Source organism: Phaethon lepturus, unplaced genomic scaffold (assembly GCF_000687285.1).
Source record: "Phaethon lepturus isolate BGI_N335 unplaced genomic scaffold, ASM68728v1 scaffold37601, whole genome shotgun sequence".
In the NCBI taxonomy this organism is placed as follows: domain Eukaryota; kingdom Metazoa; phylum Chordata; class Aves; order Phaethontiformes; family Phaethontidae; genus Phaethon; species Phaethon lepturus.
In genome coordinates, this window is record NW_010519121.1 from 1 (window position 1) to 13,068 (window position 13,068).

Sequence of the window (13,068 nt, forward strand, 5' to 3'; positions counted from 1 at the left end):
GGGCTGCTCACGCCTGCCCTTCGCAGCGGAGGTCACGCCATTTCCTTCCAAGTGTTCACGCTTCAGTTCTAGCAGCTCATTTTCTCAACGGCGGAAGCAATCCCTAATAAGAGTGTTTCCAGACTAGAAGGGGATTTCATTTTCAGGCTAGCACAAACTATTTAATAAAGAAAAACAAACAACCCCTTCCTTTATAAATACTAACGGCTGAATTGTAATCAGTTGCAGACCGCCACCGTTTTCCATCTAATTCCTCTATGGCCAGAATAACCCACCTTCAACTCAGCAACAGCAGCAGCTGACACCATGGCAATTCCAGCGTATTCTACTTGAGTCAGCACCGGGGTAAGCATTAAGCAACTTGTTGTCTTCAAACAAAAGAAGTGGAGTAGCCTCGTATCTCTGCACTTTGTACCAAAAGCGCAATGCAAAAAATTCCCTCTCCTCGCTCAGCCTCATCTGACAGCGGGTTAGTCAGGAGCAGGACCCGGCTGCTGGAAGCAGTTTTTCCCAAACAGAGACTCAGAATTACTGTTCCTTTTATACAAATGACAGCTGAGAGGATAATTAACTAAATTCCCTAAAAAACAGTGCCATGCCAAGTCACCTGCAGCCTAATTGCAGGGTGCAAGATACAGGATTTCCACGCACAGCTGTTGCTCTCGAGCGCCCAGCTCTCCAGTGCTCACACCCACTCCTGCCCCACAAGTGCTTCGGTTGTCTCCTGCTCGGCCCTCCACTTCTGCGTGCGAGGATCTCCTGCCTCTCCCTGGGCTCTCTCTGGGCCAGAGGCTCCAGCTCTCTGCCCCCACCCCAGGCTCCCTGGGCACTCCCTGCCCTCTCTGACCCCTCCATGCCAGGAGTCCAGCAAAACTACACCTCGACTCTGCCCGTGGTTTTATTTCCCACCTTGTTCCCCAGACTGTGCACCTCTTCCTGCTGGCAATTCCTTCACCTTTCTAAATCTTCATCTCTACTCTTCTTTCTCCTCCTCTTATTCTGAATAACAGTATTTATAAAACTGCATCGAGTGAATGAACAGGCATACTCTATCATTTGCTCATAACATGCCTGGCATTGTATTTTCCCAATTTCACGTTATTCCCCCACCTCCTTCTCTCCTCATCCAAAACACTTGTAACACCATCTCACTCAAAAGCTTTCTTTGTAAGATGTAAAACACCAAAAACCACAAGCTTAAGTCAACAAGTGGAACTCATTAAAAGGACTATGCAAAGCTGTCAAACACTTACTTTGGGAATTACTTTATTAAAAATAAAATTACACTGAAGCAAAGTCTAAAGTCCGTTTTAGAAATAAAGACATTTTCAGCATTCAGAAATAGCCATCCACTTATATAAACATACATTTGTCAATAAGGCATTTGAGATGCTTCCTCTGCTAAAAAAAGGAAGGGGAAGGATACATTTACAAACAGAAACCAAATCTGCTACCACTTTACTTACAGTTTACCAAAGATAGCAACACACTTTTAAAACCATAAACATTTTGGGTTTTTTATGCTATTGTTTAGCTACTTTCATGCATTCTGTGCAAATTTCAGCGCATCTGGAAGGCATGAAAGGCAGGTCTTTATTGTAGTTTCCAACAGTATCTTGCATTCTGGCAGACATTGACATGGCTGTACCTTCACATCAGTATTTTTAGCTTGTTGCATGATGCAGTATTTGATTATAGGTATCATCAAAAACCGCAGCTCAAAGTACTACTTGTAGAAGGGTAATTTTCGAAGGATAGTTTTCAAAGGTGACATTTTAAACTAAACCAGCAGGCAAAACAAGCACAAATACGAACAATTCCAGATACTAGGGGATTATGTGAATTGTGTCATCTCTGAAATCTGTAAAAAAAACATTCTAAAGTGCTTTTCAAATGTGTCCTCATTGATTAAAGGGACACATAATTTTATATAAGCAATCAGTTGCACACCAACGTCATTATGTTGCTTAAAGAGGCATTTCAACAGAAAGATAAATATTATCAGCACTTCATGTTAGCTTTGCAATTAAGCATACACCATTTTAAGGATTTCCAGACAAAAATCCCAACTGTACAGAATCTATTTATTCATTGGAAAATCTAAAGTAAAATAAGTAAGTGCTTATTACTCCAACACTGTCACCTTTTAGTGCAAGTTTATTAGCATTGGTACCAAACTCAACTTTTTATTGTGCTATGGGGTTTTCAAAAATTTCATACAAAGAAAAAAATTAACACGAGCATGGGCTAACCTATAAAGTCAAAAGTTAGCCTATACAAGAACTGGAAGCTCTCACACAAACAGTGGTGTACCTAACCAACCAAATATCTCATTCGGAAATTAAGCCACTCTGTTATTCAAAACTAACAGAAAACCTTAATTTAAATCCAAAACAACTATCTTACAGTCTTTGCTAGGCACTACCTGGCTTTTAAAACTTCAAGCTAAAAAGTGACAAAAACAGAGGTTAATTTAAAGATGAAGAGTTGACTGTTTTTTTACAGTTTAGGTTTAGTTTCTGCTGTGAATACCCCATTCCACTTTACAGTTAATTTCACATTCCAGTCTTGTAAATTTGACATCAGGAGGACTGCTAGTATTTTCTAGATCTCCAACGAGGGAGGGCAAAAAAAATTCCTTAAAAGAGCACATATGTACTTATTTCATCTAATATGAAATTCTGCTAGATCAAAAGGTGTATAAAGAAGTTTAAGGATGATTAAGAACAACTATTTAAAGGTTGTTTCATTTCCCCCAAAAGACTGCTTTCAACGTTTCAGAGATGTTTCAATTAAAAGGCAAGATTGGGTGCCCCCTCCTGAAACACCTAACAACAGGTTTCCTTGGCAATTGGTTTGATAGTGGTAAACAGCACTGAAATTTTGCATGTGAAAAAGAGTAAGGTACTGATACAGTAATGTATGAACTACAAATTTTTTTACTCCATATGGAAGATAACAAAGAGGAACCCTTATACTCAAACCTCAAGTTTATCAGACTCCTCATGTTCAATGCCTAAATGTGTAAGACCTTCGTCTGTAGTGCCATATTGATGCCGTATTTGACGTAAGACTCCAGTTCCCAGAGCTAACAGGTTGTGGCAGTACTGTCCACACTGCCTGTAGATGAAAAACTTAAGTGCAAGCCCCAGCTTCAGGATCATGCACATGGAGTTTTCCCTGTTGAGCAGACTGTTGGTCTCGTCCAGACTGCAGCCACTGCTAACATGGGGAAAACTGCAAATGCAAAGTGGCAGCACAGATGTCATCTTGAATATTTGCTTGGCACCAGAGAGAAGAGACTTCTGTCTCTTGTTAGAGAAATCTGCTCTCATTTATATTCTGAGATAAAACATCTGCATCCAGACGCTGCATACTCCTTTCATGTTAAGAACATGGTATATTCAAGGATTCATTTGGTCTCCAAGTCTGGGCTTTCAGAGTTGATACCTGCTTTTTCATAGCAAGCCCTGATAGCCAAGAATGTTTGGATCCAGGAATTCAGACTGATTTGATCCAAGCTACACCTATGAGTTGCTTGCAAGAAAGAATCCTCCAAGGTTAAAAGAAGTGTCATTTAATCATTTCCAAAAAGTATTTGTCATGATTTAAGCTTAGTTATAATGTTTCTTTACAGGGAAAATGCTAATACCCTCTCATTCATTAATCCTTTTGGTATTAAATTATGTCCTGCACTCCTTTGGTATATTAAATGTTTACATACTGCTTTTACCAAAGTAGCAATTACTATTTACTAAAGCATTAGCAGATGTTTTGGACCATTCTCCCATAATTAATATTTGACAAACTGACAGTAATAGCTTATAGACAGAGGAGTTAAGCCCAGCATGTTTTAGTATCAAATTGCAAACTATGCTCTTGGTTCATTTGTGGAATGCAACAGCTGACAAATAAAATCTTCTCTTTCCAGAAATGTAAGTGGATCATTCTCACTGACTATGCAGTTGGTGTTATTCTGGAAAGAAAGTAACAAAATAAGCTGGAAAGAAAATAAATCTGCATTTTAAAAGTGCAGTATTTCTTTGTTTTATCTTTTTTGATGTTATGTCATTTCTTCAAAGCTATTATATTGAATGGACATGGAGCTAAAGTTAGACCAAACCTTCCCTCCATAGATGGTTTTGCAGCATTTTCAGGATACAAAAAGGTAAAACTTTGCATTAGACTTGCAAAAATTAAGAACAGCTCCATTTTTGCCAACTGCTCTCCCATGCATACACGTTTACCTGAAGAACAGTTAGAAGAAACATATTACTGTTTTTCATACTGTTGATCCATTTGTTAACACACATGCAATTCCTATGCTAGCATAGTCCAAACACAGAAAGACTCAAGCTACTATTAAGCTATGACCTCTGAAGCTGTGGTCTCCTGTATTTGAGTCTAAGCCTTGCCCAGCTGTACTGCTTCATATTAACAGCATTTACATCCATAGCAAAAGCCTTATCAAAGAACAATTCATCATATCTCACTTCTGCCTGGCAACTGGAGCTTTTAAGAACCCAACCCATTTTGCCAGCCTCCAATTGTAATAATAAAACATGGTCTGTAGTTGGTCCTATGCGTAACTTTCCCACCTCACGCCTCCAAGGCCCTACACTTGAAACACCACCACACCATCCCCAACCAGCTACTGACTGCATGTGGGTATCTTACCCATTCCAAAAGGAATGAATGCCTCTTTCTTAATTAGCTGGCCATTTTCGTCCAGAAATCTTGATGGTTGAAATTCATCTGGTTTCTCCCAAATGTTAGGATCTCTGTGTACTGACCACAAGTTGGGCACGATCACACTGCCCTTAGGAATAGTATATCCCTGCAGCACTTTAAACAAAAGCACAGAGACAGAGGATTCGACAAGCTGCTAGAAGTAAACATGGGAGACTTATACTTACTAAAAAGACGACTAAAAGACGTCACAAAAATGATACGAGTGCCTAGCTGCAGGCTGCAAACGTAGCAGGAGCTTAAGGCAAAGGTGATTTCTGCTAGCCTGCCTGGGTCACAATCATGCAGGCCAGAGCAGCGGGAAAGATGTCAAGTAACACTAACAGCTCCCTGCAGGGAAAAGGCAGCAGCAGTCATTAGAAATGCACTCTGCTGCATGGCAGTGCTGTGACCCAGTTTCCTCCTGTTCCTGTGCTGTCACAGAGCCCCACCACAGTGAAGGTGGAGGTAAGGAAGAGGGATGGGTTTTGAACTGTTATCCGAAAAGGGTTCTGAAGTGACTAGTCTCATTTCAGCTTGTTGCACCTCACTGCCCTGCAAGCCAAAACATTTTAAAAAGTAGATTAATTCAGTACTGGGCTTGAAAGCCAAGTATTGCTACCTCCTATTCTCTTTAGCCAGTGTTCAGGTATGTTTATGAAAACATATAGCCAACAAGATGACTTGGAAAAGGATATTTATTATTGTTTTCTGTAGATGTGGAGCTCAATGGTATAAGCCTTTCAAGCTTTAGCAAACCAACTGCTCCAAATTGTTGTTTTCAGACCTGTGTCTGATGGCCAAAAACAACTCTGCTACTTCAGGTACAAAGGTGGAGTCTCAGCTGCCAACTACCACTAAACACATCGATCAACACAAGCTGACCCCCAGAAGAGAAATCGCTCTAAATTAAAAAACTTCTGGATGTTGGGTCAGACGTGCTGCTTAAATGGAGGAGTATCTCAATCCCACCTACCCTCTACATGGCATTTTACATACTGGGGTTCCATGCCTAATATGCAACTGAGGTCTTCATAAATGCTCATCAAATGTCCCATCAGATTTTCATCCACAAAAGAAACACCATATTAACAAGTCTCTAGAAATGCTTACCAGCAGTTTCTGAGGCCATTCGAGGAATAGAAAGGGGAACAACTGCAGTCATCCTCTGCACTTCCATAATGGTTGCCTCTGTGAAGGGCATTTGAGCCTTGTGAGTAAGAGAGGGAACTTTGTCACGTCCTAGAACTGCTTCAATTTCTGCATGAACCTTCTCTATTCAAAAGGAGCGAGGAAAAAAAAAATAGAAGAGATGCACAATATGTGAGAAGACATCATCTCAATTTCAGTTGCCTAAGCTTCATTGTTTGCATAGATTTGTCAAAAATTACTATAAGACATGTGACTCCCAGATGAAATAACTACGCCAACATAAGCCTTAGGAACAGGCTCAGTTAAGAACAAAACAACCACGTGCAATCCTGTCAACTGTCAAGAGCAAAGCTACTGAGATGACAGACATTGCTAGCACTTCTGTATTGGAAAAGTACAGGAAAAGTTCTGTTCCAGTTCCAAATGTATTCATAATGCTAGTTTAAGAGTTTAACTATACAGTAGTTTGAATGGTGAAAACATCAAGCTTCTAGCCTGCATTAAAAAAAAAAAAATTAACAGAATGAGCCTGCATGCAGTGCATCCCTGAGCTGGCCTCTGTCCCTGGGGAGATCAAATTCTCAGAACTGGGAAAGATGGTGAAGAGATGGGAAAGCTTTTCATGTAGCTGTTTTAGATACTTCATTCTGGAGCAGGAATTCTGGTGCTGTTACTGCAAGCCTTGAAGCCATTTAACTTGTTCTTGCTGTTTCCTGCTTTCTATTCACAGAACTTAAACTCAGCTATTTCCCAGTTCCCCCAAAAGGCAGCAGCAGATGCTCCGTCCCCCACACAGCCCTTCTGCAAAGGAAAAACAGAAGTTAACAAGCTCATCTCCCCTCTCATTCATGTGAGGCACAAATTGTCAAAATATTTGTTTGCCCCTTTCATCTCACTAAAGGCTCAGCATACAAGTAATTCTCTTCATAGAAGTTTCCAAAATGCAAGATTTGCCTCACCCATGTACAGGATGATTCGCCTTTTCTTCCAGGTAACTTGGAATCTGGCTACACAGCAAAAGACAATCTTGAAAGAGGAGACCCCAAAATTAACCTTTAATCAAAAATAATAAAAGTCAGTTTTCATTTTTTATCCTTGATATCCTGAATTTTTTGTGGTTGTCCTGCTTGCGTTTTCCAAGATTCAGAATCCAGGCTGCTGATACTCTGAGTTTTTGCTCTTTTCTCTCCTTAGCACCAATTCAAGATTAAATAAAAGCTCAATGCAAAAAAGTTTCTCTGTTTTCAGGGAAGCATTCAGAAATACCATACGAACTGTGTTCAATGAACAGTTGCTGCCACCTGCTGGGTTTGCTAGGAAGACAAGTTCTCATATGAGGAACGCACAGTAAAAAATACCTCGACAGCAAGAGCTTTGCTAATGGTGTGGTTCTGGAGTACCTGCTTTGTGGGGTTTTGCTACTTCTTTAAACGACACATTATAGCCTTGTATTCAGGTATGCACATCCATGGTAATTTAAACGAGTAAAGTTTTCAATATTAAAAAAAAAAAAATTACGGAGACTGTCTCATGCCAAATGTCACATCAGCATTTTATCCTGAACTTTTCTTCAGAGTTTGTAAAGATATGTGGAGCTATACAGAAAGCAGCCAAACTTCTGCGCACATTACCAACTGCAGAAATGTAGACTTCACTAGTCCTCCGCTAACAGCACGTTACTTGAACGGCTCCACTACATTTCATATATTTAAAAATCTCACAGATCTTCAGAAATCAAGGACCAAAAACAAGTCAGGGAACAGGCCAAACCAAGTACTCCCCACTGCCTCCCTATATGCACACATGCACACATCCACTCTTCTCTTTCTCCATGTAAAAAGCAAAAACTGACTTCCACAGACAGATTCATCCTTTCTGATAGACCTTCATTTGCCTTTCCATGTCTACAATATTTGCTACTGCTAAAAGTTACACAATTCAGATATTTCCTTTAGGGGATCAGAGAAACATATTACCAGGGGAAAAAAAAAAAGAAGACCCATACATGACTCCCAGGCTATCAGGACACACAAGGAACGGGATACTAGAAGTGAGAGAATCACATTACAGAGCTAAGGGATACACTCTGGACTACTGAGCTTATTTATATTGTTTGACAACAGCCACAACATAAGGAAAGGGGAAATCGGAGAGAGGCAATAAAACTGTTAGAGATCAGCAGAAGAGAGAAAACTCACTCGCACATACATGTACAGTAGCAGGCAGCGGGGAAAGAGGTTAAAAAAGAACAAACACAAAACTCTTCTAGATCTCATTTGTGACATTTAAAATGTGTCTAACTCATGTAACTGCGTATCAAGTCAAGTAGTGATAACACATAACCATTAAAAATAGAAGAATAAGCCTATGCAATAAAATTTTATTTTGCATTTGTCCCCGGTGGACTCTCTCCTGTATGCTGAACTGATGCCCTATTTTGCAATCTTTGCTCAACAATTTGGTGGACTTTGTGCAATAAACTATGATCCTGACCTATTTAAAGAGATTATTTCAGATAGAGAGGTGCTGCAAACAAGTATCTATTTGCTTATCTGCAAAGCAGCTGTAGCACACGAAAGCCTCAAAATCTCAAATACTTGATAAAAGTATTCCAAGTTTATATTGTTCTTAGATAACTTGAGGTTTACCTTTCTTCACTCCAGGTTAGCAAGAAGTCTGGGCAAGCAATGGTCTCTTGGGGAAACGTTTCACTACTATAAACTGAGTTAGAATTACCTAAGTAGAACCCGTCCATCCTACCAAGGTTTCCAGTCTGCATATACCCAACAACCTTTCTAGTGGAAATCAGTTGCTATGTAGGACATTAGGAGAAGCTGCTTGTAAATTAATACATCAATTGCTTTATTTTTCTTAAATTCAACCATCTAAATTTGCTAAATAGTACTAAAGAAAACTCTGTCTTTGCAACCGTAAGTACTGTAACACAAGACTCAGTATAGAAAAATGTTTATTCAAAATTAATTTTAAGTCTTTGGTGATGGAAATTTATCCTAAGAAGTCCTGAAATACAACTCTAGAAGTACTATTTTAATATTGTAACCTCTCCAACACCACTGGTATTTTTTATATCCACAAAAATCTGCAAGTCATTTTCTAGAACTCTGTCACAAACAGTAACCAGATCATACCACCATCAAATAATCTGGGTTGCAAGGAACTTCTGGAGGTCATCTGATCTAAACCCTTATTCAAAGCAAAGTCATCTTCCAAGTTAGATCCAACTCTGAGGGTCACACCCCACTGAGTTTTGAATATTTCCAAAGACGGAGATTCTGTTAACTCTCAGGGCAATCTGTTGCAGTCCTTGCTATCATCATAGAGCAATTTTTTTTCCTACTATCTGATCAGAATTTTCTTGTTGTAGACTGTCTCTGCTGCTTCTCTTCCCTCCACTGCACACCTCAGAGGAGACTGCCTCCATCTTCTTAGCATCTCCTGATCGGATAGTTGTAGACAGCATAAGGTCTCCCCTTATTCATCCTTCCCTAACACGGAACAAACCCAGTTCCTTCTGCCTCTCCTTTGGGGCCACGTGCGCCGCGTGTCTTTCCCCTGACCCCCGTCATCAGCGACTTACCCAACTGCCATGACCGTTAAAGACTGATGGAGAGAGGCCTTGCAATAACGCTGACCAGCTGGTGCCAAGGACTTGTCTAACTCCAATTTGATTAAGCTGTCTCTAATTTGATCCTCCTCTACAGTGGGTAGTGTTTCACTTCCCCAGACTCAGCCACCAGGCTCAAGAACCTCCCTGCCCAGGGAGGCATAAAAGCAGATCTTACCACTACATATCTCACATATATTATATCACTATATAGGCCTGGAAAGTCACAATTGCCGAAGATTTTGAAACATGCTACAGCTCCCTGTAATTGCTTAGGAAAAATAAAGTTGTCCCAAAACAGAAGAAATGGATAGACTAAAGGGCTATTTACATAAGTTAATATACAGCACTAACCTAGAGATCATCATAATCAGAGCAGGATAGAAGATGTCTGATTACATACCAACCTTTCAAATTACACATACACGTGTACTATTTGCACTCCAAACGACTTCTCTAGTGTCACTGTTTGCTTCTGTTTCTGAACACCCATCTAGAGCTTTACAGTTTGGAATAAAACACCTAGAATAAAAATAGTCTTACCTTGTACTTCTGGGTAGAGAGACATGTAGAGCAGACACCACAGTAATGTGTTGGAAGTAGTGTCTGTGCCTGCGATGAAGAGGTCACCAATGATAAAAAATAGGTAATCTTCATTAAAGCTGCTCTCCTTGTTGTTTTTTTCTTCTTCCGCATGGATGAAGTACATATCAATAAAGTCCCTGGGATTTGCTGCATCCAACGTATCCCTGTGCTGTGCAATTATTTTCTTTAGGAAAGCAGTAATATCTAATTCTGTTTTCCTAAGTTCCCGAAAAGGCCCAAAGGGAAGGTAGTACAGCCAGGGGCAGATATTGACCAGGATCATATAGCTGTTCACGCTTAGCTCTAGTGCACGGGCCATGTTCTTCAGCATCGTCTTAAACTCAACATCTTCATAGTTAAAACGCCTGCCAAAGGCCATGGAACAGATAACATTCGACACTGCATTGCGAATAATCGGAAAGGGATTAAACGAATCTTTCCCATGCTTCAGCATTTCCTCCTTTATAAACTTCAGCTCCTCAATGATTTTAGGCTCTAAGCTGTGTCTCCCTACTCCAAAATGACGCAGTGTTGAGAGAGAGAATTTCCTCTGTTGCTTCCAGACAGGGCCATAAGGTGCAAAAATAACACCTGGAAGAGAAAAGGAGAGTCTGAAACTAAAATGCTCTATTTTCAAGAAGAAATAGGTAGATGGGCCTGCAATGCAAGAGCCAGAAGAGAGGGAAACAATACACAGCAAATCTATCTAACCCAAACACTGAGCTAGGAGCTAAAGGAAAAACACAAGGTTCTATATAATCGCTTTGGTAAATCCTGGCCCTCCTTCTCCCAATCAGTGAAATGAATACAACAGATAAACCAGTAGTTTTATTAGTCTTTGCAAGACACTAATGGAGAAAAGGTACTGTAGATGCTTTATTACAAATTACAACAATTTTGTAGGAACTGTTGAACTGGGACATGTTAGCTATAACCTTTTGTCCTCAGTGTCCTGAGACATGAACTCCTTCAGTGAGGCAGAATAGAAGATAGTAAAATACAAACCAGTTTGCATTTATTTTCCCCTTCAAATAACACAAACATCTCAGTACTGTTTGCATGTGTATATATTCCTATTACAAGCAAGGTTTTCCTTTAACTTATAATCAAAACACAGGATATACATGCTGCAAACAACTGGGAAGATGAAGACAAGTTCAGAGTCACTTGGCAAAAACCTGCTTGATTTGCATCTCAACAGTTTTGATGCCTATAGGCACGTGTTCTGCATGATTGTGTCATTATGAAACATCATTTAAATTAAATCTCTTAGCTTCAGGTATAAATATTGCTCACTTAGAAACAGAAACATCTCTTTTGTTGAATTAACAGACCACACCAATGATACCACATAACAAAATACACAACCTGCTATTTCTAATGTACTCCATGGTTAACCTGAGAAAGTTTAAGGTCATCAAAACATGGGCTAGTTCTGCTTTTGTTCTTCTAGTAAAGTGACACCACATCTGTTTTTTTCTGGAAATAAAAAGTTGCTTTATAAAAGCAACATCACTTCTTCTGTCAACTGCAAATCCTAATGTTAAATTTAAAAGAAAGAGAAATGGCCTTAAGGAATTAGCAATACACCATGTTTCAATACTTAACATTATCTACATTTCTATTACAACTTAATGTTCACAGCAGTGCAAAAAGGACAATAAACAAATTAGAAATCTATAGTTAGAAACAGAAATCTGTAGATATGTGAACGAGGTAACAATACTCAGAAGGGTCTGCAATCTCAAAGGTATAAATAGTTGAGTGTATCATAAAGCTGGTAATCTCTCTAGCCAGATTTTCTGATTACATTACCTACTCACAGCAGTAGCAACAGACCAAAGAATACAAACACATAACCTAGCTTCAAAAGCCCTAAGCAAAATAAGCAGAACATTATGAAGAGTCAGAACAAGCTAAGAATCAGCTGAAGTTCATCCGCTCTGCATGAAGACGTTCCTTAGGAAATCTATTCAAAAGTTTACTCCCCAGCATTTTAAAAACCAAAAACTTTTCAGATTCCCTTTCTCAAGTAATGTTTCCTGGTAGCACTGGTGTCCTCAAGTATGGTAGGTGAAAAAACAGGCTTATCTGGGGCTGAACTTGGCCAAGAACCAAATTGGGTTTCCAGGTTTTGTGGGATGGGGAAGAAACGTGGATTTCTTGGAACAAAACAATGTCATCACTATTTCCATCCCACAACAAGTATCTCCAAAACAGATTATACATCCACAATCTCTTCCCCTTTCTGCCATAAGGAAAATTAGTTTTAGGATCCAAATAATCTTCAAAAAAGAGGCCCATTGTCTTGAATGTAAAGAAGATTCTCCTAGCAACACAGGAAGGCTAATGCCAACAACAAACCTCCCCATGCTCAGAGAGTCTCTCCAGCAGTCCTGCACAGGGCATGGCTGTGAGGCATGATGTCTTCTGAAGTCCCGAAACCCCAAACTACTGCAGAATGCTAATAATTGATTTGCTAATTGGGAAGGAATAACATAGGAGACAGATTAAGGAGGAGGAAGAGCATAAAGTTGAAACAACAGAAACAAGAAAGCAAACTGCCAACCGGATCACTGCCAGGCAATACTAATTGGAATAGTATTTCACTCCTTTCAAAGAAAATCTCTGCATGACCTGAAAAGTCAAGGTACCCAGCACAGACAATTGTATTCTTAAAAAACCTCAAAACAACAACAAAGAAACCAAACAACCCGAAGAAAATATAATAAAATTCTGAAGCAACAAGAACCCAGAATAACCAGGGCTTCATGTTCATTACAGAGGGCTAACTTCTATGAAATTATAATGAAAAACTTGCAATACAACAAACAAAGCAACAAACACAGAGAAAAACAGAAAGTTTGTTTTATTCTTTTTGCATGAAAAATTCAAAGCTTTATGAAAAGCAATTTCTGGCGAAGATTAACACATACCGCCCCTCCCCCCCCCCCCCCCCTTCTCCTGTCTCTCTATTC

The 13,068-nt window shown here is 39.6% G+C and overlaps 1 protein-coding gene across 1 annotated transcript; it reads right to left on the reverse strand.

Moving 5' to 3' along the window:
• Positions 1–3,779: 3,779 nt before the first annotated feature.
• LOC104628383 (cytochrome P450 2U1) lies at positions 3,780–10,681 on the reverse strand (the record flags this gene model as incomplete). Its single annotated transcript, XM_010296943.1, has 4 exons — positions 3,780–4,247; positions 4,678–4,845; positions 5,842–6,003; positions 10,049–10,681. Coding segments are annotated over 4 exons (1,142 nt in total), but the record flags the coding sequence as incomplete, so codon positions are not given.
• Between the last annotated feature and the right edge of the window lie 2,387 nt (positions 10,682–13,068).